General features: G+C 40.6%; 2 protein-coding genes across 3 annotated transcripts; both read right to left on the bottom strand.

Moving 5' to 3' along the window:
* Positions 1 to 8,952: 8,952 nt before the first annotated feature.
* Positions 8,953 to 19,906, bottom strand: ltn1 (listerin E3 ubiquitin protein ligase 1). Of its 2 annotated transcripts, none has more exons than XM_028422100.1 (32): positions 19,570 to 19,906; positions 19,155 to 19,361; positions 18,944 to 19,042; positions 18,405 to 18,635; positions 18,256 to 18,308; positions 17,965 to 18,145; positions 17,630 to 17,803; positions 17,274 to 17,464; positions 16,937 to 17,084; positions 16,590 to 16,847; positions 16,135 to 16,446; positions 15,798 to 16,013; positions 15,664 to 15,705; positions 15,382 to 15,571; positions 15,051 to 15,290; positions 14,814 to 14,967; positions 14,545 to 14,695; positions 14,218 to 14,419; positions 13,964 to 14,120; positions 13,646 to 13,759; positions 13,441 to 13,568; positions 13,208 to 13,343; positions 12,985 to 13,129; positions 12,687 to 12,900; positions 11,922 to 12,159; positions 11,502 to 11,579; positions 11,216 to 11,402; positions 10,967 to 11,132; positions 10,661 to 10,881; positions 9,681 to 9,875; positions 9,340 to 9,507; positions 8,953 to 9,245 (listed from the first exon to the last, which is right to left on the bottom strand). In XM_028422100.1, exons 1-32 carry the CDS (start codon positions 19,609 to 19,611, stop codon positions 9,183 to 9,185), a joined length of 5,301 nt encoding a protein of 1,766 aa, XP_028277901.1. In that variant the 5' UTR covers positions 19,612 to 19,906; the 3' UTR covers positions 8,953 to 9,182. The 2 variants fall into 2 exon arrangements, with proteins under 2 accessions (XP_028277901.1, XP_028277900.1); XM_028422099.1 differs by having other exon boundaries at positions 13,208 to 13,358.
* A 1,512-nt stretch (positions 19,907 to 21,418) lies between these two features.
* Positions 21,419 to 25,914, bottom strand: tmem135 (transmembrane protein 135). Its single transcript, XM_028422349.1, has 15 exons — positions 25,731 to 25,914; positions 25,287 to 25,414; positions 24,966 to 25,058; positions 24,793 to 24,826; positions 24,642 to 24,707; positions 24,445 to 24,491; positions 24,311 to 24,352; positions 24,057 to 24,224; positions 23,909 to 23,978; positions 23,628 to 23,795; positions 23,263 to 23,326; positions 23,055 to 23,131; positions 22,640 to 22,738; positions 22,486 to 22,553; positions 21,419 to 22,394 (listed from the first exon to the last, which is right to left on the bottom strand). Exons 1-15 carry the CDS (start codon positions 25,866 to 25,868, stop codon positions 22,244 to 22,246), a joined length of 1,413 nt encoding a protein of 470 aa, XP_028278150.1. The 5' UTR covers positions 25,869 to 25,914; the 3' UTR covers positions 21,419 to 22,243.
* Positions 25,915 to 26,820: the final 906 nt, after the last annotated feature.

Consider the following 26,820-nt stretch of genomic DNA (forward strand, 5'->3'; position numbering starts at 1 on the left):
CATATCACCGGTGTATTCTTGTTTATCACCGGAGCTATTCTGATGATTGATGTGGGCACACAGAACCAACAAGGATCCGATTCTGATACTCACCACATAAATACTACAGCTGAGGCAGGCAGGGACAAATAGTGCAGTAAGTAAGTAAATGCAAACACGTCTCCATCTCTCTTGTAATAGTATGACAGCCAATGTCAAAGTGCCTTTATTTTAAAGTATTATGAGGGGTTACTGATACATTTGTGGTCTAAAATAGAAGGAGGAAGCATGTTACATTAGTTTTACAAGGTAGAAAGAGCCTCCTGATTGGCTGACTTCTCACCATGTCTAAGATGTTTCTGGACCCAACAGGATGTTGTGTTAGTATGTCACGTTCATGCCTTGACATTTGTCAATTGTGACTGTATCATATTTCAAAGAAATATATGCATCGGTTATCTGTCACCCAAAACCTAAGAAGGCACATGAGTATCATCACTGAAGTCATTACAATCCACCCCCTGGGGGATTATGATAATCTGAATGATCTGCTGATTTTGGTGCACCTTCTATGGTGTATGTTAAATGTCTTGTTACTTTACAGCATGATGTATCTAAGCACCCTTGGGCTTAGCAATGGAAACACCAGCCTCTCTGAAACAGGGTGGCCATTTAAATAGAACAGTAAATCAAATTTTGCCTCAGGGAATAGAAGCCCATTTTCTTAGACTCCATCACAATATAGAGGGCATTTGTGCAATATATAGCCATGCCTGTGGGTTTCTCCAAAATTTAAGGCATGGGGCATGATAAAGATCTGTCTTATAAGTAAAGTCTGGATGCCTGATTACTACAGCTGCACTGATTCATGAATAACAGTGATGATCTAGTTAAAACAACAACAATAAGACTGCAAAATAAACTGAGAGCTATTGGCTATTTAGTTCATGTGCAGGAGGATCGACATGCAACCTAAAATATTCAGGAAGTACCATTCATGCGTTTGTCCTAGTTGCATCTAAAAGCATCCGGTCATGCCCAGATTCCTTTTACAGTTCTCATATGCTGTTATTTTCATGTAGAGCAGGGCTTCACTTTAGAATTGCTTGGCTGAAGCTACACACAGGAGGAATTCTGGTAGGAAACACTTATATATTCAGTGCTGTGCTGTGACTGTGTACTAAGGCTGGGCGTTAGATTAATAGTCCTCATGGGAAACTTTACCTTGCAAATTATTTGCTGTTGAATGTTAGAACACATATTTTTAATAATACCATACAAATAGACTGTGTGAAACCATTTCTAAATCACTTTAAACAAGAACATATGATTCTTTGCTACACATTCTGTGACAACCTGATAAATTGCATGCATGTTTTATTCTTCACCTTGGTTTTTTTCTCCCACTAGTTCAGTTTTTAAAAATAGGATTTTCTCCTTAAATCTACTCACTGTGGTTTAAATCACAGCCAGGATCTTTTTTTTAACAGCACACTAGTCTGCAGTGTCCTCCACTGCTGCTGTAACATGGCAGCAGTAATAGAAAACTATAAAAGGCCTGTTCGTGATGACAGAGTAATAACAGTAGATTTAAACTGTGGCAGAACAGACCAGCCTCTCCCAGCCCTATAATGACTAATACAAATGCATGTCTAGGAGCCAATAGAGTGAGCTCAATAATGATTGTTTATTGCCTTCATTATATGTAAACAGAAAATGTTAATAAAACTCATCATTTGGCATATGTAGTCGAATGCAGTTGAGAAAATGGCCTCAATGGTAAAACTCCCTGCTTCGGTTCAGGATAAATGCACCTGACAAATTCACGGGATTACATACAAATTTAGGTATTGATTGTGTGCTATAGGTGTGTATACAGTTACTATATGATGAGTCACATGGGAGAGTGGCATAGAGAAAGATAGAAAGGATGGGGGAGAATGAGATTTGTACAAAACAGACACACACACACACACACACACACACACACACACACACACTAATTCAAAGCCATTTGCAAAGCTAAGCAGTTGCCTGCAGACTTGCAGAAAGGCATGGCTCGGATGGGACCAGGCTCCTGCAAATGGTTTGGAATGCTAATAAGCTCACAAATGGGTCAGGGAGAGCTAAATGAGAGCTAACTAGGCCTGGCTAATTATGAAGCAGCTAACCAATCCTGCACCAATCATGCTGAAAGGCCAGAAAGGCCAGTGAACTGACTGGTTGTAGACAGGATAGCTGCTAATTAGATTCTACTAGTACAGCATTTTCATGCAAGTAGGTCAGTGGGAGAGGACAGCAGATGGATGGATGCATCTAGAGCCCCTTCAGACTTAAGAAAGGATACAGGCATAGCATTAGGTCAATTGTCTTCATCTGTCTCTGCCTATGAATTCACAGTCACGTATACATGCATATTAATAACATTTAACCTCAATCTCTAGCTGCCACGTCCGATACGTCCCTGCATTGACAATTTATTAATTAAATCCATTTGAGCAATTAACATTGGTACAGTAATCATCCCTATGGGTACCCTTGTTAATTCCCTTTTTAAATTTCATATAAATGAATTAGATGAAATAAAAATCCAGCAACACAAGGCAGAAAATTGTACGATGGACATTTTGTAGATAAGTTAGTCTCCCATGATAACACAGACCAGCCATCCACTTTCTTTCAGGTTAACATGCACTCTTTTTTCTCAGATGCGACTTTTCACTTGTATCCAGTCTTTGTAATCATACTGCCATCTTGTGGTGGGGGATTGACCTCTATTATGTAAAGGAATAAGCTTTGCACAGGATTGTACTGTAGTTCATAACATTTACAGCACTGCTTAATCAAGCAGATAATGAGCAATAAGATTTGAGGCTGTTGGTGGGAGTGCTTCTGTCAGAACTGGTGAGAGGGGGGTTTAGGGTCAGTATAAATATTTATGCCTGGCAAACAGATCAATGGCTATTAAAAAGGTCAAGGGCAGATGATGATGGATGCTGGCTGTATGTATTGATAAATTTTGACCACAATAATGAATTACAAATACACACATGCCTGTACACGCGCACACAGACAGCAGACCAAAATGATAGAGATAAATTCATTGATCATGCTTAATCTGTCATAATTAATTCCATAGGAACAACTGTGATGAGAGTAAGCCTCCATTAAACAGATACATTATTCAACATGAGGAGGAGGTGGACCCAAGATAAATGGGCTTGGGAGACTGGTGCAGCAGTCACAGGCTGAGGCTAATTACAATCTTTTCTTGGAAACTAGCACAGGTTACTTACAGTAATTCTTGTGTGAAAATGCTATATAACTGTAATTGGAGGCTCAGGTTAACATAACAGTTCATGGATGCACTGGGGCTTCATTACAGTTTACTTTGAGCCATAAGATATATTTGTCAACCTACATACCTTTATATGGTGCTAGTTTTAGCAGCACCAGAGGTGGGATTTAGGTCTGTTTATTTTGTGATCAATGTATCTTTATAGCTCCTAGATAATGATTGTCATTAATGTTTAAAAGAAATGGGCTTTAGAAAGGGGAATTAATGGACCACAAGTTTAAGAATTCACTTAGGGCCAAAAGTAAGAAACTTTGTGGGTAAAAGAGAAAAGTCTGTGCATGCACAAAGTAAAAATATACAAGGGCGGACTTTGTACCACATTTAAAATCCCTGCATATGCATTGTTCTTCACCGCGCCACTAAGTCATGAGGAAAACGTCATTATGTGCTTGGTCTGGTACAAGTAAAAGGTCAGGATTATACAATACTTTTTGACACATGCTTTGTTGAAAAAAGCAAACATTCTGTCATTCTTCTTCAATCTGTTTACTTTTCAGCATCATGTACAGCTATATGCAGGCACAGGGTACAACAAATACCATTGATTTTTGTGAGCACTTTATCATTAAAAAACTTGCTACAGAAGTCCTGCTTTGCAAATATGAAATGCATGACATTAATCACACACACACTCCTAAATATTAGGAAATATTGGTAAAATCTGTCCAAAGCATTGCAGTACTTGCAATGTCAACAGTTTTTTTAAGTCTGGAAAATTACTAATTTCAATTATGTTCTTTTCATGCAACTAAAACCCATCACCCAGCTCTGCAAATCAGACTCTTCTAACACCTGCATGTTTCAAATTTTTTTTTTTTTTAAAAAGGTGCAAATTAAACTAGCAAAAAAATGAATCAAAACAAATATCAGGGAGCTACAGCAGCTGAGCATGTACAGTCAAAATCTGATATTTTCGACTTCCGGTCGAGAGGGGTATGGAGTAGACACGACTGATCTGCGCTCCTGCAAACTTTCACCATATACTTTCTTGTTACCCCCGTTCATGCATAATATTTGACACGGACAGGCATTGCTGTTGGTGGAAAGATACCCTTTAACGCCATGGCCTCCAAATCCAGCAGACTCGGTAAAAAAGACCTGACGGCTAAAGCTGACACTGCTGAGGCTAGCGATGCTAATGCGAGAGGCTCCAAAGATACTGTTGCTAGGGATATGGCCGCCACGGTTACGACACTGCTGGAAGACCGGCAGGTGATCGTAGCGGAATTTAAGTCCTCCTTTTCTACAGTTGAAGCTAAGTTGGACCACATTCAAGCTAAGGTGTCAGAACAGAACCTTAAAATTGCCTCTCTTGAGTCTAATGCAACTTTGGCAGACGAACGCCTGCTAACACTGGAAACCACCTACGCACAGCTAACAGATAGCCACGCCAAACTCCAGGCTGAAGTTCTTGACCTAGAGTCACGTAGCCGCTGTAACAACATCCGGATTGTTGGTTTGCCAGAGTCCATTGAAGGCCCCGGCCCACCACCTTCTTTGCCGAGATGCTGGCCGAAATTTTCGGACCGGATTTTTAAAATAAATCTAAATCGTCTGCTCACTTGATTGAGTTTGTCTCTCAGATGGGTGTCTCAGACCCATGGAGATGTAAATACCCTCAGACCAAGGCTTTTTCGTTTTTCTCCCATGTGCACCGCACATTTTCTAGAATTGACTTCTTTCTCGTTGACAACAAGTTATTACCTGGTATAAACTCCTGTGAATACCACGCCATAGTCATCTCTGATGATCTCTGTTCATCTAAATGATACAGGGGATGTTGGATGTGGCACACTGTGGGAAGCCCTTAAGGCCTTTATTCGGGGGCAAACGATTTCTTACCTCTCCCAGGTTAAGAAAACAGAGAGAGCGAGACTATGCCTTGTAGAGAGGGAATTGCTGAATCTGGACCGGCTGTATGCTTCTTCTCCCTCTTCCGACCTGTACACACACAGGCTTCATCTCCATGCTGAACATGACTTATTAACAACATACAGAGCAGAAAGGCAGTTGACACAGAGTAGACAGCTTTTTTTTGAGCAGGGGGATAAAGCTGGGAGGCTCTTGGCCCAACGAGCATGTGCAGTTAGCTTTTCTAGACAGATAACTAAAATAACATCATCCACCGGTGTGGTCACCTCAGACCCAGCTGATATTAACAAGATTTTCTTAGAATTCTACTCTAACCTTTACTCCTCCGAATCTCTTGCCAGTACTGACTTGAGTTCCTCCCCCCTTGCTTTTCTTAACTTTACCCAGGTGGATGAAGCCACTGCCCAGCTGATGGGTCGCCCCATCTCCTCCACTGAGATACAGGAGGCCATTAAAACGATGCAAAATGGGAAATCCCCTGGCCCGGATGGGTTCACCGCTGAATTTTACAAGGCCTTCTCTACATAGCTGTCCCCGCTTTTGTCTAGGATGTACAATGACTCGCTTCTAAATGGCAAATTGCCAGATTCCCTCTGCCTGGCATCGATTTCTTTACTTTTAAAGGAAGGCAAGAACCCCTGTCTTTGTAGCAGCTATAGACCTATTTCCCTTTGAATGTGGACTTTAAAATACTATCTAAGATTTTGGCTACTCGCCTTCAACAAATTATGTCAGGCATTATATCTGCGGATCAGACCGGTTTTACTTTAGGAAGGCATTCCTCTTTTAATACCTGGAGGTTGTTAAACATTCTTTTCTCTACTCCATCCAATTTGCCAGAAGTTGTTGTTTCATTAGATGCGGAGAAGGCCTTTGATAGGGTTGAGTGGGAATACCTTTTTTTTTTTTACCATGGACAAATTTGGCCTTCACCCCAACTTCACTGCATGCAGTTCGGCAGCTTTCTGCAGTTCTGAAGTTCCAGAACTGATGAAGCTGCTCGGATGAGCAGCGAAACGTCTTCTAGAAAACTCTACAAGTCCAGACGCCTTGCTTCAACCTTCTCTACGTATGATGACCTGGATGACTGAGAATCTTCATCAACATGGATTCGGCTCCTTTATTCGCATCCTGTTGCATCCATAACTACTAATGGTCATGTTTCCTCTCCTTTCTCCTTACAGCACGGAACCCGCCAAGGCTGCCCACTCTCCCCTCTTCTGTTTAACTTAGCTATTGAGCCCCTTGCCATCTGGCTCCGCAGTGATAATTGTTTCAAAGGTATTACACGTCGTGGTGTTACCCACAAGCTCTCGCTGTATGCGGATGACTTGTTATTATACATTTCCGAACCACTTTCTACACTACCGGCAATTCTAACAATTTTAAACGCCTTTGGCCAACCTTCAGGGTATAAAATTAATCTCCAGAAAAGCGAAATTTTTCCTTAATTTAATATTATTAACCACTTAGCTGAAGCACTCCCTCAAAATTTCTCCCCCTTTAAATTAGCTGTAGATGGGTTTCGATATCTCAGGGTGTCTGTCACAAAATCTTTTAGAACAATGTTTGTTAAAAATGTCCAACTTCTACAGGAAAAATGTGTTTCTGATATGAGTCGATGGGCCTCTCTTCCTTTATCAGTGGTGGGCCGCATTAACTTAGTGAAAATGGTAATACTTCCTAAATTCTTGTATCTGTTTCAACATATCCCAATATTCATTAATAAATCTTTTTTCATTGATTTGGATAAAAAAACTCAATACATTTATTTGGAATAATAAGCCAGCTCACCTTAAGAGGTCGATTTTGCAACTCCCGAAAGCGAAGAGCGGTCTCGCCCTCCAACCTTCCATCACTACTATTGGGCATGTAATATCACAAAACTTCTTTACTGGGTGAAGTGTGACTCTTTACAAGACTGCACCCTTTGGGTTAGGTCCGAGATCTCCTCTTCCAAGACCTCCCTTGACTCTATTATCTGCTCTCAGCTCCCCACAGCAGTCCCAAAAGATTGCCATAATGCTGTGGTTTCTGACACAATTCGGATTTGGCTGCAATTTAGGAAACATTTTGGCCTGTATAGGGCATCAACCCTTGCGCCAATCTTATTCAACCACCAATTTCCAACCTCCTGCTCGGATGCTGCCTTTCGTAGGTGGTCAGCCGGGGGTCTTTCGACTCTGGGTGACCTATACGAGGACGGTGTCTTTGTTTTTCCTCGCTTTCTGTCAAATATGGCCTCCCTAACAACCATTTGTTTCGTTTCTTTCAGGTCAGACATTTTATACAAAAACAATTTCCCCACTTCCCCAATCGCCCTCCTGAGGCGGGGATTGACCAATTTCTTACACCTGCTCCGAATCAGAAGAAAATTACATCAGTCATATATAGTAGAGTCAATTCTTTGGTTATCTCTCCCACTACAACTCTCAAAGTTTCTTGGGAAACTGACCTAGGAGTCCCATTGTCAGATGATCAGTGGTCCAAGATGCTTCTTTTAGTACACAAAACCTGATATTTACAAACTGTGGCCTTTCAATCCTGAATACTGAATCCAATGTTAAATTTTAATTATCACTAATTTTGGCTGTTTGAGCTCAGACCTTTACACAATTTTCTGAATCAAACATTACTTTGGCCTAAATACAGATGAGTTTTGTAATTATGCCTGATCCGATCCAGGTTGATTGAAGATCTGACACCCTTTCAGCCGAGGTCTGCAAACTGTTAGAAGAACGTTTCCCTGCAGAGTGGACAGGTGGACTTGTTGCTGGAAGTGAACCATTTGTGGAAAGCAAAGGTAGTGTTATTCATATACAGACAACTTGTGGTGACCGAGTATATTTTAAATATCAATGTAATGTACATCATGTCATCACTGTACTCTTATTTTTGGATTATAGTGACACTTATACTCTTATACTCTGTACTTAACTGCATGTAATGCAACTTGATACCTCTGGCACAAGAATTTCCTTCGGGATTAATAAAGTTTTATCTTATCTTATCTTATCTTATATATCTCACCAAACATGCTGAGTGGAATTTCTTTTTGCAGGTGCGGCAGGCCTTCTTGGGGAGAGAGTAGTTGGAGCCATGGATAACAGAGAAGCAGATCATACAGTCCTCTATTCCCTCGAAGCGCTTATCCACATTGTTCTTCCAGAGAGCCAGGCCCTCCATTATACTACCATTCTGTCCAAACACACAATTACATTTTTCTCTTTTTCTTCGCTGATCCCTAAAAAGAATGCATCTTCACAATTCTCCATAGCGTGTACTGCTTGAGAAAAACCATAGAGGTTCAAGAGCAGGCCCTACCACACCATCTTATTCTGTTTATATCCATTGTTATAGTTTCTACCTGATGTGTGAGGTAGGTGCTCAGCTGCAGCATCCAGTTCCTCCACTGCTGTACGGCAACACCCACACGCCTCCCACTCTCTACAGCAATAGAGCCTAGAGGGTAGTTCTGCGGAAGCTGAATCACCAACTCGATGAAGATATCATCCACAGAGTAGGTATCAATCACCTCCCGTCCTAGGACACTCTGGATCTGTTACAGGCTTTTAAATTTACTAGGTCTTTGAGGAGATTGGTGGTAACAGATTCTCTGAGAACAATAAGACCTCCAGCCCACATACACAGACACACGTACAACATTGTAGTTATGAAATGGATAAAAATTATTATTGAAGATATATACATATATTTAAAACACAATAAATAATAATAAAGAATCAAGAAACAATAAATTGATTTATTTAAAAGTAGAATATAACAATGTAAGTAGAATAACAAGAATAAAAAAAAAAAGTTCAAATGTCTGGCCTTTCCGTCTGTCCTGCTTCTTCTTGCTCTTAAAAAAAAAACTGTCCTTGACGGTTAAATTAAATCACTGAGATCTCAGGAAAAAAAAATTAAAAAAAAAAATGTATCCAGTTGTTTGTCGTACCGCCCTCCTGGGCCGTTAGAAGAACGTTTCCCTGCAGAGTGGACAGGTGGACTTGTTGCTGGAAGTGAACCATTTGTACTGTGGAAAGCAAAGGTAATGTGTTATTCATATACAGACAACTTGTGATGACCGAGTAAATTTTAAATATCAATGTAATGTACATATATCTCACCAAACATGCTGAGTGGAATTTCTTTTTGCAGGTGCGGCAGGCCTTCTTGGGGAGAGAGTAGTTGGAGCCGTGGATAACAGAGAAGCAGATCATACAGTCCTCTATTCCCTCGAAGCGCTTATCCACATTGTTCTTCCAGAGAGCCAGGCCCTCCATTATACTACCATTCTGTCCAGACAAACACACAATTACATTTTTCTCTTTTTCTTCGCTGATCCCTAAAAAGAATGCATCTTCACAATTCTCCATAGCGTGTACTGCTTGAGAAAAACCATAGAGGTTCAAGAGCAGGCCCTACCACACCATCTTATTCTGTTTATATCCATTGTTATAGTTTCTACCTGATGTGTGAGGTAGGTGCTCAGCTGCAGCATCCAGTTCCTCCACTGCTGTACGGCAACACCCACACGCCTCCCACTCTCTACAGCAATAGAGCCTAGAGGGTAGTTCTGCGGAAGCTGAATCACCAACTCGATGAAGATATCATCCACAGAGTAAGTAGCAATCACCTCCCGTGCTGCTGAGCGGGCCTTGACCTAAGGCAGTGAGATAAATAAATAAAATGACTCTTGTCATTGGGGGGCTTTCAATCAAATCAAACAGACACCTGCTATACTGTTCAATGCCAGGATCCCACTTGATACACTGAATGCATTATCCTTAAATGAGAGTTCATTAATTTCAATTTAACAGAAGGTATTGTTGCTGCATCATTATGCTGCAAATGTGAGGCAGGTGCTGCACCACAGGATTTGTTCACCTTAAATATTTATTATTACACATATCAGCCTATTACCACAGGCTAAAAGGAAAGTATCAGCAAGTTCTCTTAAATAATTTACTGAATTAACACAATGAGTGCGAAGCGGCTGAGATATTATAATATATAATATTATATATATATAATGTATTTTTTTACAAAGATAAAGGGGGTGGACAAAACTATTTGGACTGTAAACTGTTGAAATGCTGAAATGCTTTAAAACTGAAGAGATTAAGAGAAAATGGTTCTGCTACAGGCGATAACAATATAAATGTTTTTTCACTGTATTTTCAATTCATTACCCTGCATGAATGTGAAAATTAGAGCTCCTTAAAGTATATTATTTCCTGCATATAATATAAATAAATAAGACAACAGAATTTGACAGACAATGCACTGCACCATGTCCCATTATCGCACAAGATTTTTCTGCTTTCATTAAATTTGACATTTTAAAATGTCCTGACTCTAGAAAATTACAAGTATACAGCAGGAACTAATTAGATAAGGTTAGGACTAGTAAAAGTTTGACACAGAATGATGCATTTGCCAACTTACAGTCATGCTGTCAAACATCTGAGTGCTGGTCTGGACAGATGAGATCTCCTGCGCCGAGAGGACAGGACTGACGTATTTGATAGTGAACTTCTCCACTGCTGCACTGACCCTCTTCTCCTGGCTGTTCCACCACAGACGCACCATGGCAGGCAGGTCTTGCACTGTGCTGTAGTACACACTGCAAGCCAGATGAGGGAGCTCCCACTTGACACTGTCACTCTCTGCAAGACAAGAAAGACAGATCATTTAGGTTTGTTCAGGTTTCACAGTATAGAAACTGTGTAGGTGTCTGTGAACAATGCCTACTGTCAACAGTCAGACGCAAGTTCTCTGTAAAAAAGGTTTTGGTCTCTCTCATTTCTCCCCCCTGGCTCGGGTAAACAGGGTTCTCAGGCATCAGTTTGAAGAGGTGGGGAAGAAGCTTGTTAAGGGTGCAGCTTCTCCTCAGGTACTGGGCGTAATGGGCACGTAGCTGGAGACAAACCAGACAAGTTTTTCATCCCAGGACTTTATATTCTAACACAAGTAAACTGAAACAGATTTATTATCACTCACGTGGGAGGGTGAGGATTTGAAAAAGGTGAGCAGCAGCTTCCAGGCCAGCAGGTATCCCAGGATACAGGAGTACTCCACACTAAGAGGCTGGACCACTGCAAACTCCCCCACCTGAAGTCCTCCCAGGATATTATCACACAGCTCCTCACAGGTGGACAGGATGGCCATCAGGGACGCTGGAGGAGAACTGAACACAAATATGTAACTTTAAGAATAATTATCCATAACAAGTGCAAAAAACATTACATGACAATACAGGCATTTGTGGATTGTGGCATTGACTTACAGACATGGCTCATCTCTATCATCATCAGACTTGTTGTTGTCTCCTTCTCCATCACACTCAGGCAGCTGAGGCATGACCCTGTATGGACAACAAGAAAAGTGTCTTGTCATTTTATATAATGTAAAATATGAGGGGACCAGTGCAAAGTCACTGAAAGGCCTGTAAAAGGATGGTTCACCCAAAAATCAAATTCTCAGGAAAAATATTTTTCCTGAGGATGACACAAACATCAACACCAACTAACTGGGTCATGATTGTACTATTTCGTCCTGATGCATAAATAGTAAAGCAGGATACAGAATTAATGTGAACACTTTGATTTGACTTTGGAGTGAACTGTCCCTTTAACATTTGGAGACAGAAAAAAAATAGCAAAAGAAAAACATTTTTTCAATCAATATTTTACATCAAAATACTTACTTTTCCAACAGTTGGTAGATTATAACCTGCAGTGGCCTGGCCTTAAACAGCAGCAGAGGGCAGAATGTGTTAAGGAGTGTCTGAAGGGCTTCTGGCAGGTTTGTCTTTTGATCCGCTATGAACCGAGGTGGCAGAGAATTCTGGGTTAGCTGCTGCAATGGCACATATACCGTCGCCTCACCAACTGACTGTAGTACCGCCAAGGGGAACACAGGGTCATCAGGTTCAGAGAAGGCATCTAATTTAACACAAAAACAAAAAGATCAGAGGTTATGAAATTTAGGATGTGAGCTTACAGTGCTTGCATAAAACTGCTTTTATACTGCAGCGTCACATTATGCATATACATGCATAAAGTGTGTAGGGTTCCAACAGAAGCAACACTTTCTTTGTATGAAGTGTTACAGAAACACTTCTCCAAAAGTATTTAACCTATGAGTAGTTTTAGTCTTTTAGTTTTGTGGCTAAATGGGCTGGTAGATCTACCTGGGCAGACAGAGGAACAGAGGTCTGCTCTAAATTGCATTTGGCAGAGACTTCTGAGAGACAGGTAACCTCTGGGAACACTGTATGCTTTAACAATTTGGATTTCTTGATAACATTTCTTGTACACATGACTCTCAAAAGTCAAATAATCAGAGAATGAGTGATGCCTGGTGAAGTGATAAATAAAATAAATTGACTGTTTATTGACTTTTGATTGTTTGGGACTGTTTGATTGTTTGGGTAGTTGGGCATGTCTATCATATCAACCCACACACCCACCTGTGATATTGACCGGCAAAGGCAACAGCAGCTTGTAAATTCCCTCTACGAAGAAGTCTGTCCATTCACCAGCCAGTTCTGGTGGCAGCTTCTCCAGCACATCAGGCGAAGACGATGCAAAGAATTGGTTGAGCTTTACTATTAATGCAGCGTTCTCACAGGCAAACAGCTGTACCCATGGGCTCCAGAGACTGCTCACATTCTCACTGGTGGTCTGAAATTAAAGCAAGTAAAACTGTAAGGATCACAGCAAGGACACTTAAAGCTGCAAAACACTGCAATATAAGTTATATCTCACCTCCAACCAGGCTAACATAGAGCAGAGTACAAAGTCCCACTGACTGCTTCCAAGAACTGCTGGACAATGAGCCACCAGCCAGGACAGGAAACGCATCAATTCCACAGTAAGGTTCAGCTGTCCTGTAGTTGCTTTAGACAGGTCGCTGAAATTTAAAGACATGACAAATTTAGTTTTTTTATATTAATATTTGGCTGTGTTAAAAGATAAAAATAATAGCCACCTGCTAAAGAGGAACCAGTCTTCCTTGCTGTTCCTCCATTCCATCACAGTAGCCAGGATAGCCTGCATAACTTCTTCCTCTACTTGTGTGTTAGCTTTTAGACAGCACAGCAGCACTGCCAGACACCCATAAACATCTGCAACACACACACCTAAATAATCATTGACTCATTTAAGAAATGAATATCCTTATATGCATTTCTGTGTATGCATATATGTTCCGTGCATTCTCACCATCATTGTCCTGCCAGTTGATCAATCCAGCAGTTGCCAGAGCTACAAGATCTTCTTTGTCTTCTCTTTTCATAGAGGGGCAGAGAACTTGGAGCGTGTTCAGTTTGCTTTGAGATACTGGGAACAAACTGGTCAAACACAGACAGTCAGTATGCAGCACAGTAGTACAAGAAGCCACATAACAGCTCTGAATGCAATTACTGACCTTTCTGCACTACCATAAAGCTTTGTCACAGCTGCAGGATGAGTGTCCGCCAAGTTGTTGGTGTGGATGTAGTTTTCTAGAGTCAGGGACCACAGACCTTCATCTGCCAATGACCTAAAAGGTAACAGCACATTACACAGAAGAGTCAGTGGATATTATATGATGTTATATATTTATAACAAGAAAGAAAAGAGAAGCTACTGAAGTTTAGCAGTGACGTAATGAACTATTAGTCAGCTTGTTCTGCAGATGCAGTTTATGGACTATTTTAACAAGAGCTCATCTCTCCTCTGTCAGGAGTCAATGACTGAAGCTCACCTTGAGTAGAGTGTGTCTAGCAGGATTTTCATTGGAACCTGGCTTTGGAGTCCTTCTGAAAGCCCCCAGTCATTTAGGAGGTTGTGATAGGCAGACACTATTGTTGGGCTGTAATTTAGCTCCTTACACCACTGCAGTGCATACAGCAGTTCTGATACTGTAAAATACAAAACGTGCATATACAAACATATTAGACACGCCATGACCCCCAAAAAGTATAAGAGGAAAATAAATGCTCGGTCCTGTGTATGTACCCGTGTAATTCAAGTTTGATGGATACTCAGCCTTATTTTGATCACAAGGTATTAATGCAGCAGTCTGGGCAACCCTCCCCAAGAGGGCACAGGCACATAGGTGGGCTGGCAGCTTATCCAACGCCTTAAACGTCCAGATGTCTATGGAGGGTTTTTCACAAACTCCTCTGAGACGACCAGACAATAAAGGGGTTTTGACCCACTGAAGAAGACAAAAAAAGGTAGAAAATGTGAACGTCACAAATTTTGTTGAAGGATTTAATTAAAGCCAAGCCTTCCATAACCACTGTGTGGAAGCGTCCAAAGTTTTCATCATCTTGCACTGACCTGAGGAGGTAAAGCCTGTCTGATTCCTGTCCATTCTGTCTGGCTTGGCATCAGGAGGGAAAAGAACTGGAGTAGGACTGAGGAGGCTTTACTGCAGGCAGAGGTGATTGTCTCTACTAGGCTTTGAACAGCCAGAACTAGAACCTGTAAACTAAAATGACACCAAAAGACCAGAAAAACAACAACACCTTAGGAACAACTTAGATGTAGTGATTCAAAATGCATTTTGGAAAAGATTACTGACACACAAGATATACGTCATTGCTCACCCTTTAATATCCAGAGCGACTGTGAGTAGCTGCTTTGTCACCCAAACAGCTGCACTGTGCAGGAAACCATCATCTGTCACCTCAAACTCAGAATGTTGCACCAGTGACTTGACTCCCGCTACACACACTTTCTTCAGTTTATCTAAAAGGGAGTCTTTAAAAGCCATATCATATTAAAGCACATTTGGATTTATGACATTTATATATTGTATAACTGCACATTGATTGAGTACTCACCAGATAAGTGAGTGTGCGTTTGATCCTGGGCAGTGAGCTGGAAGACTGTTAGCAATAGTTCCTCAGCAGAAATGAGTAGAAGACAGTCTTGCACAGAAGAGAAGAAAGTGGAGGCTACATCGCAGATGAAGGAGATGAGTGGCTCCATGTTGCCTGCATCTGACAGACTCTTGGTTTCTGACAGTGTGGTGTGCAGTTTCTCTAAAATATTTTCCATGTAAACTTCCCCTATCAAAGACTCTGTGTGAATAGAACAAATAAAAATGATCGTATAGTTTGGTGACTGATAAGAAAACTGATTAAGAAATTAAAACATGTTGTTTGTATTCACCATTGTTGTGGTGATGGGATAGGACCAAGCTGATTAGAGTCCAACTGTGGCTGCTTGGAGAAGAGATGGAAGCACGAGAGCTGCTTCCTACTTTGCACACCTTCTCAGTCAGTCCTAGGAGTTGTTCACCCAGAATTGAACCTTTCAGCCAATCCCTACATATCTTAAGAGTCTCAGGATCTGTACATGCCTGACAAGACAGACAAAGAATAGCACAGACATTTCTAAAACTGTAAATTTCAACCAGACCTAATAAAATACATATAAGTGTATGACACATACCCTCTGTATGATTTGCAGGATAATTCCCCATTCTAAACCCATCTAAAAAGTGAAGATTGAGAACATCAGCAAAGAACCAACAAATGAATGTGATATTAAGACATCAGGTTACATTTCATGGGATTTGATGTTACCGTAGTGATGTGGTTGAGGATGCGGGTGGTCTCCTGCCGGCTGCAGGAGTGGAGGGAGCTGAAGACCATCTCCACCAGGTGCTCAGTTTCTCTGCGCCCTTTTTCAGCCAGCCACACCACCACCCGCTCTAGCAGGAACTGCATTGCAGGATTTTTCAGAACTGCCTCATCCATGGCGTTACTGTCTGTTATTTTATCATCCACTTCGACTAGAGTCTAGGGAAAAAAAACAGAATATGGAGAAATGATACGTATTGTATTTTTCAAGGTTTTTTGTAGTGCAGGAAGCTCAAAGAAAAATGGCTTAAACTGTCTGCAAAAATGGAATGTGACTTACACTGAAGACCCTGCGTGTATGGAAGGACCGCAGGAGGAGGGAGAGAAAAACAAGATGTCTCTCTGAGTTTTTCTCATTCACATGCACCAGGCACAGCTGTGCCAGCTGGCACACTACATCTTCAAAATGCTGGGTCTGCAGGGAGCCAAATGCCTCCTCATTCACAAGCTCTGACACGGTTTGTGTAAGCTTCTCAACTTCATTCTCTTCAGCCTTTGTTTTCTCACTGTCTTCTGCCTTTGAGAAACACATCCTGACAGATTTCTTCTTTTGGGTGTGCTTTTTGTTTACTCTCTCAGGATAACGCATCACCTAGAGAAACAGAGCAGGGAATAGATTTAGTAAGGCATCTTGTTTGTGAAGCACTTTGGTCAATCTGCTGTATTCTTTGTGTCAAATAGGGAATTTCAGTGGGGTATATAACAGAGCAATAGACTCTCCACAAGTAAACTTACCTGCAGCATGGTGGCCACCCCTTCCAAGGCCTGAGTATCTGCTTCCTCGTTGTCAACATAACGCACAAAGAGAAGACAAAGGTCCTCCCAAAAGTCTGACAGAAGTCTTTGAAAGACATCCTTTTTGTCATTTGCTTCATCCTCACAGTGTAAACCTGCCCTCTTCTCCCAGGAAATCAGCATTTCAGTGACCAAAAGGAAAAGAGGACCATTCTGAAGGGAGGGGTTTCTGAGAGCCTTTTCAAGCAGGGGTAAAAGCTACAAACAAGAACAGAACAGACCATAAAAATAATATGGGCTTTAAAACATTTGGAATGGGAAATGTGAGCATGACTTTGTGAACTCACCTGCTGTGAAATAAGCATGGTCCTTATTTTCCCCTGGTCCTCTCCTTCTTCCATGTTGTGCAGTACACAGTACCTCAAACACTCAACAAAAGAGGACACTATAACTGCACTTTCTGATGGACTTGTCATCGCACGTTCACTACACAGGCTGGAACAATAAAAGTTAAAAAAAAGAAAGGTAAGGCTACACAGCCTGATGCAAAACTGAAACTGAAAATGTATGCAAAGGCATATATGATCAAAATAAAACAATTACTCAGTGCAACAAATGGTGTTTAAAACATTAAAATTTGCACACATAGATTTTTGCATACATAGATTCACTTTAAACACTTACCCTTGTACAAATGCGGTAAAAAAGGTGGTGTGAAAGTCCAAGCTGGGATCAGTGACCTGTTGTGGCAGTTTGCTGAGAAGGGGCATTAGATTAGGGTGCAGCGCTTTAGCCATGCCTTTGCCACCTTCTTTTAATAGAGCCCAAAGTTTTGGTAAAAAGCCTTTCTTGGCATTCACGTGTGTCCAGCAGTCCTAAAACAGTAACGAAAGCTCCAACTTAACCTTTAGAAGCAATACAGTCAAATACATAAAAGTCGACATTTCAATCATCCTTGGACCATTAACACTATAACTGACAATAACATAAACAAAAAATTAATGGCTTCAGTATTATTACTCGAGAGCTGTAAGACTTACAGAGATTGTAGCGACCACATGAAGAACAGCTTCCCACACAGGAGGCAGCACTACAGGATCCGTGTCATCAATACTGAGGAGAACTGCAGGACAGAGGCGTGCTGCTTCAGATTGGACTAGTCCTGGAGTGAACTCACACAGAGCACACAACATCTCAAAAAACGCCCCCCTCACCTGTGGAACAAACACAAAGAGATGTAAATACACTTCTCATGTTAGCTGTTCACAACTCTGGACGTTCAACTTCTGTTCCACTTGTTTCTTTAGCAGCTAATACTTTACAAGCTCCTTCCTGATGTCACCTTACAGATACTGTTATCTTATTATGCTAATACCTGTGGTGTCTTGTGTTTGCTGTACTTCCAGAACTTCCCAGAGTTGACCAGTTGTGTTAGTTTTTCCTCCAAGGCCACCCGGTCATCCTGGAGCAGCAGGGAGAGCAGTTTCTTCACTCCCAACAGAGAACTGGTCAGCATGCGCACATATTTGGCTTCTCTCTCTTCCTCTGTCACACTTCTGGAGAACAGAAACAACCAGTTCTTTAACAGAAACTTTGACAGACTTTACAATTACATCATTTCAAGTTAACACAAAAGACAGATGGGCAGCTGAACATCTGAACTTACTGTGGATCGCTCAGTGTGTCTGCGGTTTCCTTTAATAAAGTATCCTGAAGTACCTAATTTTTTAAAAACAATTCTATATTACATTTTTTTTACATTTTAAACAATTACAGTTAAATAATACCCACTCCATTCACCACCACTCTACTCACAGTGAGGATCTCATCTTTACAGAAGCCGAGAGCCTCTGGCTGTTTGGTGGGGGAGAAAGCAGCCTGGAAGGCCTGGCTCGCAGCAGAGGCTGCAGGTGTGTAGGTGTCACACTGGGACAGAATCCAGTGGCCCATCAAGCTCTTCAAAAAAGGGGCCAAGCTGCGACGTACTTTTAGAACCAGCTGCTCAAAGGCCTGCTGGGTAGCCTCCCTGATGCGCCGGTCATGATCCTAACAGACACAGTGATGAAGACAATATTGTCCCAATGTAGACAGATTCAAAGATGGGCACTGACACATTGTTCAGTCCTATGTCTCCTAGTGTAGTTTTAAACAGCCCTGTAAGAGCAGGATGCTATACTTTCATTTGATGAGAGGTGTGATCAATATATATATATATATATATATATATATATATATATATATATATATATATGACGTTAACATGAGTGTAAATAAACACTTAAAACACTAATGCTGGACCAACAACAAAAACAAAATGAGTAATTTTATAAACATCTGATCAGTAACCAGCTTACCACTGATATCTTGCAGTAAATTCTTGGCCAGTACGGTAAGACCCCTTTGACTTCCTCAGCATCTCTTTCCTGACACATGCTCCCAAAGTCCTGCACAGCCTAATAAAACACATCATTAAACACACACAGACCAACAACCATTAACTTGCACTTCTCTGTATGTTTATTTCGTTGTGTGTCTGGCAGCAAGAGCCATTTAACTTTAACTCACTTTGAGCCTGGTAATAACATCTCTTTTTGAGAGTTTTCTGAGCACCAGGCGGAAATCTGCATCTACCAGGTTGTCTATGTCCTCTGCACCGTGGACTGCTGGCACATAACTCAGCTCCGAGGAGAGCGTGGAGCCGAAGCCTACGAACCCCGGGATGACGCCACCTTCCCGTGTCAGTACCTCGGCAGCTCGACCGCTACTGGACGGCTGGTTTTAAGACAGAAAAATGTTGTTACATACAGTAACAATACAGTTCAAATAACAGCCTTTGCCAGACGGGAACACAGTGGCTATCAAACAGCCACGCGTTGCGTTAGCTGATAACCTGAAGTTTAGGTTAGCTTGTGTTCGGGTTTCTTGCTAACAGCCTTAGCTACTTCAACTCTGTGTGTTACAGTAATATTTAAGTACTTACCCGAACATTTCCCTTGGTTCGCTGTTTGTTTTTACCTCCCATGATAACGTATTAACATTTAAAGTATATATTTCCTATGATGTTGTTATGGTCGCTAGCGCTGACCGTACGTAATCAAACAGATCAAAGACAGGGGTCGCGTTTCTGTTCCGGAAGTGCAAACTTCTTGTCTACATCTTTCAAAAAAAACTAGTCAAACAGTGCAATGGTCAAAAATGTTTATTTAAATATTTTAAAAGTCCTAGTAAAACTGAGTCATCTATAATTATCCCGATAAAGCAGATATGACCACAAGCGATTGTCCTTATTCGGCAGTGCTTCATTGAATATGTCATGTATTTACTTCCGCTTTGGAGCTCTTCTTTTGTCACTAAAAGCAGCTAAAAGTTGACTTATTCCTGCCCTCTAGTGAGACATTCCAGTCAGTGCAGCTTGAGCATAAAGATGATTGAATGGATTTAAAGGCATACAGCTTTCTGCCTAAAACACAAATACAGTTATAAACAGGGCATTTTAATAATACATATTTTTCACTTATTCAAAAAGGTTCCCGTTTGACTTGTGCTTAAATACAAGTCCTCCTTTTGCAGGGTATTTATGTGCACACTTGCAGAATATTAAATATAATAATAATTAATAATTAATAATAATAATAATAATTGAAACCTTTTATTAGTCCCACAACGGGGAAATTGCTCAAGGCAGCCCAGCAAAGAGCGCCATACACCAGTGAGTACACTGGAGGCTATGCAGGTAAAGTGTCTTGCCCAAGGACAGCTGCTGCTCACCAATATCCATGCAAATCAGTGGCAACCTTGTAAATGTAATGAAATGCTGCTTAAAAGTTGTAACTATTGGTACACTCATCACAGAAACATAGGAAACACTCCCTGCCAACCCAGAAACTCAGCACATAAACACACACTACTTGTAAATTTGCATTTAAAAAATATTTTAATATAGAACCTTCTATATTAATCAACACATTTTAAACTGTTACATCACAATTCTGCCTGATACCTCTGGCAATGATTCTTTTTTTAAATATGAATTTACTCTGTATTTTGTTCAGTCATGGCTTATGATGTGGAGGTCAGGTGTGTGTAAAGCTAAAGAACTGGAAGTAAACTAACAGTGCAGAGATACATGTACAAAACAGTTACACATGATCAGTTTATTGGTCCACTTGACAAAACTAACAGTGTATTGTAACTATCTTTGTGCAATGAACTTTACATGAAGCAAAGATGTAGCCACCGTCCTCTGTATTTCATTAATTGATTACCATTTATCAATGCATGTGAAAGATTTAAAACCAAACCTTTATGGCAGAAGTTCTTTTTTTCTCACCAACAAAAACCGAAACCAAAAGCAGATTGAGCTGTGTGCATTTTATTGACAGTGGCTTCAAGCATATGGGTGAAGCACTGAATTCTTCAGAAAACATTGTTTCTGTTGGAAGTGGATCCAGCTGGCTGGACCTTGGAATGTCAACAGCAAACACCATTGTTAATTTGAATTGTAGTTTGGCATTTGTAGCTGTGCATCTGTGGAACCAAATGTTTTACACCCTGCACAGATATAAGCATTAGAACCACCCTCTCCCTGATACACACTTTTTACAATCAGCTTTCATTGACATATATACTAATCTCTTCAGACTTGAATAATTTTTTTTTTTACAATAATACATTAGTAATGGATCCATCCTCTTATACACAAAGGAGAACTGTGATTACTGACAAAATGTAGAAACAGATTATTTAGATGTGCTCCACATTCACCTCAACAGGGTTTCACCCAATGAGAAGTTGAGACATTAATCTCAATATAGATTAAACAAGTGCCAGTGTTTTTAAAGTTACAGATAACTTCCAAAGTGGCCATGCTCCTTGATGCTTTGTTCTAGCAGTACCAGTTAAGAGTTGGTTCACTCCAGTAGAACACATGTTGCTAGGTGTGCTATGTTTTTTTTTTAAATAGTTGGCTAAAATAGTGACTTTCCACCTCTGAGTTATACATCACAGAACACACTAATTAGGCCCCATACTGCTACTATGGATAGAATATTTGATAAGGCCACACTATCATACATATCATCAGATGCACCCTATCAAAATCATTGTCTATCCCAGAAATGTTAGTAAGCATCACCCTCTGATGTGAATGCATAAAAGTGTCCAGACGTTACAATTAAAAGGTAAAAGGAATGTGGTTGTTAAACCCAAGCCAGTTTATTTCTTGTTATTCAGTGCACTGACCCAACTGCTACATTTTTTACATCCTGCCAAATTTAAACAAGATCATGTTGTCAATCAGATGGCTCGCTCGTTAGTATTTGTCTTCAATATTTGACTTTCATACCTTCAATTGGACATATATATTCATACATATCAACTTTATCAACACTGAAATCATGTGTTTCTTGATTTAACCTAATTGCCTGTAAGTATTCAGTCCTTGTCAGTATGTGTGTTTCTGCAACTTCCCAGTTAAAACCTGTTTAGGACAGATCTTGGGGTTTTGCATCCCATCTCACCACATAACACCACCTTCTGTAGCGCTAATAACACCTTAAAAATTCCTTAAGTTACTCAGACGGCATAGCCAGGCTGTCTGTTGTCCACTGTCTGTTGAGGTAACTCTGAAGCCCCTCCAAGAACTTGGTCCCAAGTCATCCAAGCTGGATGTCACCACCCGGTAGAGGCACTGATTGGCTGGGCACTGTGATGTAGCGAGGGTCCAGTTTGGGCACAAAGCCTTTAAAGTCCCTGGAAGCCTGAGTCCCAAACACATCTAGCAACTGTCGGTTCATCAGAGCAAACCTAGGAGACAGAAAGCCTAAATAATAACTAATGCCAGACCCCCACAATGTCCCCTTTAAATTAAACCCAGATTCATAGCAATCGTTCATACCTGCCCTGCGTTAAACGCAGCAGGAACTTCCAGTATGAAGGCCGGAGGTTCTGCACTTCCATCACTGCCTGTGTAACATTCATAAGATGTACATTACATCATCATTTGAAAAACAATGACTGAAGCACATTTATATTACTCTCTTGTTACTTACAGCTTGGAAACAGATAGCGGTGGAGATAGCATATATGATCGTGTCTGCATGAGGAAAGTAGGGGAAGCGGCCAGCCTCAATGCCCTTGAAGTACATGGTCTAAACAGAGGTTACATGTGTGGTTAATGATAAACTGGACAGTAAAGGTCAGTGACAGAAAACAGATATGTAGAGAAACATGCAAGCCAATCTGTTCATAGTTTCTGTCATATTTCTACAAGGCTGTTGCTTAAATTAAACGCAACCACCTAATACTACGGATTTTGCAATTGCACGTCTGACATATGGGCGATATGATAAACACTGGTACCCTGATAATTTAATATGAGCAATTAATGCATCGTGATGTATATTTTTATTTGTATGTTTTGTTAGATAAATACATGATGTCTCAAATATAGAACACTTCTTTTACCTCCACCAGTTTTGAGAAGAGATACATGGATATTGTTGTGCTTTTGTTGAAGAACATTGACATACCAGCCAGGAAACCTTAAAGGTCAAGAGAGAGAGAAAAAAACACAGTTGTCCATCACAAGTAAAACTGCTAGGATGTTACAAAATACCTAAAAAGGACTGTTCTGCAGGGATGTTATTTCAGAGTTTACATAACCCTGCCTTACCGGCTATCAGTGCATGGAGTTCATCATCAATGTTGCGCACCCAGCGCAACAAGCAGCTTGTTCCCTGAGTGAGAGAAAGACCAAATAAACTTCACGGCATACCAGGATAGAACAAGATGTATTTCCTCAAATAGAAACTGGAGCTCAAGCTAACTTTGTTGTTCTGTCCTGTCTGTTTTGTCCTGATTACTGATCTGACATTAACACATGGTGGTCTCATTCATTTACTTTAATGTATGTACTATGTGAATATTGTGCATCAAACTATGGAAATAAAAAAAAATAAAATAAAGGTCTGGGTTTTAAAATCCTTGGTTAATATTTGGGGTAAAACGCAGTATATTGTTAACTGAAAAACAACATACCTTATATATACTGACGAAAGAGCCAAGGAAGGCCCCAAGCTGGAAGTTCTCTTTGTTGTAGAAGAGGGAAGGGAGCCGTGAAGGTTTGGAGAATATCTGCCTGAATGCTGAGGGCACTTTGAGACAACACTGAATCAGGTAGCCAATGCTAAACATCCTGACAAAACCCTGGAGTGGAAAATGACAACAAATTCTAATCTAGTATCATTACGTTGCTTATTGTAGATCATCAAATAAAAGAAAAATCAGAAAAATAATGCACTGAGTAGGAAGAAACGTACCTTAACACAGTAGGAAATGCAGTTGTCGTGGTAATGCTTACAGCATCTATGCCTTGGTCCTTTGTTGCATCTGGACAATAAATACTAAAGTCAGTACCAGCTGCCACTGTATGCAAACACATCTGTGTTAAAGAGCATTTTCTCTTACATTGACTCTAGTAGTTTCCTGGTATAGGCAACCAGGTTTTTCCTTCCAGAGCTCGGCCTTTCTGCCAACACCTGTGAATCCTCTGTCTCTATAGCAGCTGTTCTCTCCTGAGGCCTAGGGTCTGCCGTTATAGGGTGACTTGGAATCTCTTCTTTCCCAATAATGAACCTGTGACAGGAAATGCATCTCTATAAGCTTAAACACCATCAAGCAGTATAAATAAAGGAAGATTGATAGGAAAAGTGAAAACTTACTTTAGTGCAGAGAATGCAAAGCCACTGAGACCATCTTTACTCCTGCAGAATACAAGAAAATGTATAATAATACTTTTATATATAATAAAAAACCATTTATAAAAAAAAATATCATTTGGCTTTACAGCTCTGACCTGAAGAAGAACATAAAGAGTGACGCTGTTATGCAGAACAAGAGCACCTAATGGAAGCAGAAAGAGGAAATTAGGAAAACAGGTGAAACGCAGTCATGTAAAGTGGAGACTCTGACATTATACTACAGCTGGTTAAACAGTCAAAGCATGGCTACTTGATAACAAGCAGACTATCTCTCCCCAAACTCCCAACTTACCTCGCCATGCCTGATGGGTTTGACAATGCCTCGTGTCACTGCCATGCGGAACAATGTCTCAGTGGCCTGAAAACAAGATTAACCCATTAGATACACAATGTGTGCACAAAGAGGTGTATTGCTACACATATAATAAAAACATGTATCTTACAAGATTTGCCATGTATATTGTCAACAGGCCTCTCCTGAGAAAGAAAGAAAGATATACATGTTCTTAGCGAACCAATTTATGCATGAACACACTTTATATCTGAGATCTAACACCTTCTGAGACCTAAACACGGCGAGAAATGTGGTCAAGAGAAAACAAGACAGGACCCTCACCTGCTCTTGCGCTCCAGGAGGATGGCAATATAGGAGGCAGGCAGAGCTGCCCCAAACCCAGCAGACCAGGAGTAAAACCCTCCCAACAGTTTCCTAAAGTCAGAAATAAATTTCCTGTTATTGGAATGTCTTTATTCCTAACAAGTAGACACATCAGCTCTGTTAAACTGTTCTGCACTTATTAGGGGGGGGGGGGTCATATACATATTTGTTACACAGTGTATTGATTTTTCCACTGGGCCTGGAAAGTCATGGACTCTTTGCACTTTATTCCTAACTGCCATTTGACCTATTTTGACAATTTTTGTAAGACGTACTCACCTGAGAATGCAGAAGAAAACAATGTAGAGACCTCCATTGGCAGTGAGGAAGGATGTAGACCAAAAGATCTCAGGGAGAAGCCTTTTTAAATAGTAATCCTTCTTCTTTCTTCTTAGAACTGCAGCTGCCTGCAACACACAGTTATGTGACAGTCAGGGTGTTGTATGCATTAAAATGTAAACAAAACATATAAATCTGTAACTAAACATTGCCTACATACAGCTGACTATCTGGTTTATTGGTATTTACACCGTCTTAAAATTATAAATTTAAGTAAATGATACTGTGTTGCAATTTTGTTTCAACACTTGAACTTAGCCCTCAGGTCTAACAACATGCCAGATAGACGTTTCCTCAGAACTAGTAGCCTGACTTGGTTAGCTAGCTTACTTTGGCTAGCTCTAGACTCTACAGAGTCCAAATAATGCCGGTTAATCTGCTTACCAGGTAAAGAGGGGCGTATATTTTGAAGGAGACCTCCAGAGCACTCCTGGTTACAACCGCAGCAGACTGCACACACGACGGATCCCAAGTGTGACCGATCTCGTAGCAGTTATGCAGTATTTTACTGAGAGCAGCCATGTCTGGTCTGTACTCACACAGTTCACACAGCAGTGAGGCGGCAACGCGCAGCGTGCGCGTCCACGTATACCAGCGCGGCCACGAGAAAGAGTGTGCGCGTCCACAATGTAACAAAACACGCATGATTTTTTTTAAATGAGCAAACCAACAAATATTAAAACACATAAGTGAGTCTCAATGAAAGTGAAAACTAATGACAAATATACAACTAATTTAACTTTAATATATATTTATTAATACACATTTCTCACAAATATGCCAATTATTATATTATTTAAATCAGAAATAGAAAAAAGAGAGATTCACTAGAAGCTTCCTAAATCTTCATCTAAATGCTCAAATCTAGATCTATTTTCTGACACATTATATAAACAGTGATATGCTACGTCCAACTGATGCCTTAAAATAAGCAAGTAGCTTACATGCTTAACATCACTGAGGGGCTGACTGATAATAAATTAAACCTCAAGTAAATAAAGTAAACACCAAACGTGGGTTGACAGGACGACCAGCACCTGCTTTCTGCGCATGCAATGCAGTTCTCACGCTTGGTCTTTCTGGCTGTACTGACCAGATTTGGCCAGCAGGGGTCAGCCGCTCCCTGTTGTGGCTTCAGGTTCAGGTGGTTGCACAGGTACTGCTGTAGCTAAAATAAATCCCAAAATTACACAACCTGATGACGTCACGGAGATGACTATGAATGAACCTCTAGATAACTCGGACACATTTTACATGTGCAATAGAGAAACTGTGCAAGAGTCAAAGTTTCTGCGTGTAGTCTGTTTGCCTTTTGTCATAATGAAACATAAATAGTTTATATATGCAGTCCATATACTTTTTGTTCGTCATCTTTTGGGTTGCCAGGTTGTGTAACTTGGTTGCCAAGTTGGTTTATCAAAAAAAATGATCATGGCAGATTATAATCTGTATACAGAGGTTTTGAAAGATTTGA

This window comes from Parambassis ranga, chromosome 14, assembly GCF_900634625.1.
Source record: "Parambassis ranga chromosome 14, fParRan2.1, whole genome shotgun sequence".
NCBI lineage: Eukaryota > Metazoa > Chordata > Actinopteri > Ambassidae > Parambassis > Parambassis ranga.

What these genes read in the sequence shown, in the direction of transcription:
- ltn1 (XM_028422099.1), bottom strand. Translation starts at nt 19,611, where the DNA reads ATGGGAGGTAAAAACAAACAGCGAACCAAGGGAAATGTTCGG. An exon ending in GCACCTACCTCACACATCAG is followed by an intron (nt 9,508 to 9,680) that starts GTAGAAACTATA and finishes TTGTCTGGACAG; the next exon opens with AATGGTAGTATAATGGAGGG. An exon ending in AATTCCACTCAGCATGTTTG is followed by an intron (nt 9,246 to 9,339) that starts GTGAGATATATG and finishes TGCTTTCCACAG; the next exon opens with TACAAATGGTTCACTTCCAG.
- tmem135 (XM_028422349.1), bottom strand. Translation starts at nt 25,868, where the DNA reads ATGGCTGCTCTCAGTAAAATACTGCATAACTGCTACGAGATCGGTCAC. An exon ending in CTCCTGGAGCGCAAGAGCAG is followed by an intron (nt 24,827 to 24,965) that starts GTGAGGGTCCTG and finishes TTTCTTTCTCAG; the next exon opens with GAGAGGCCTGTTGACAATAT. An exon ending in CCGCTATCTGTTTCCAAGCT is followed by an intron (nt 22,554 to 22,639) that starts GTAAGTAACAAG and finishes AATGTTACACAG; the next exon opens with GCAGTGATGGAAGTGCAGAA.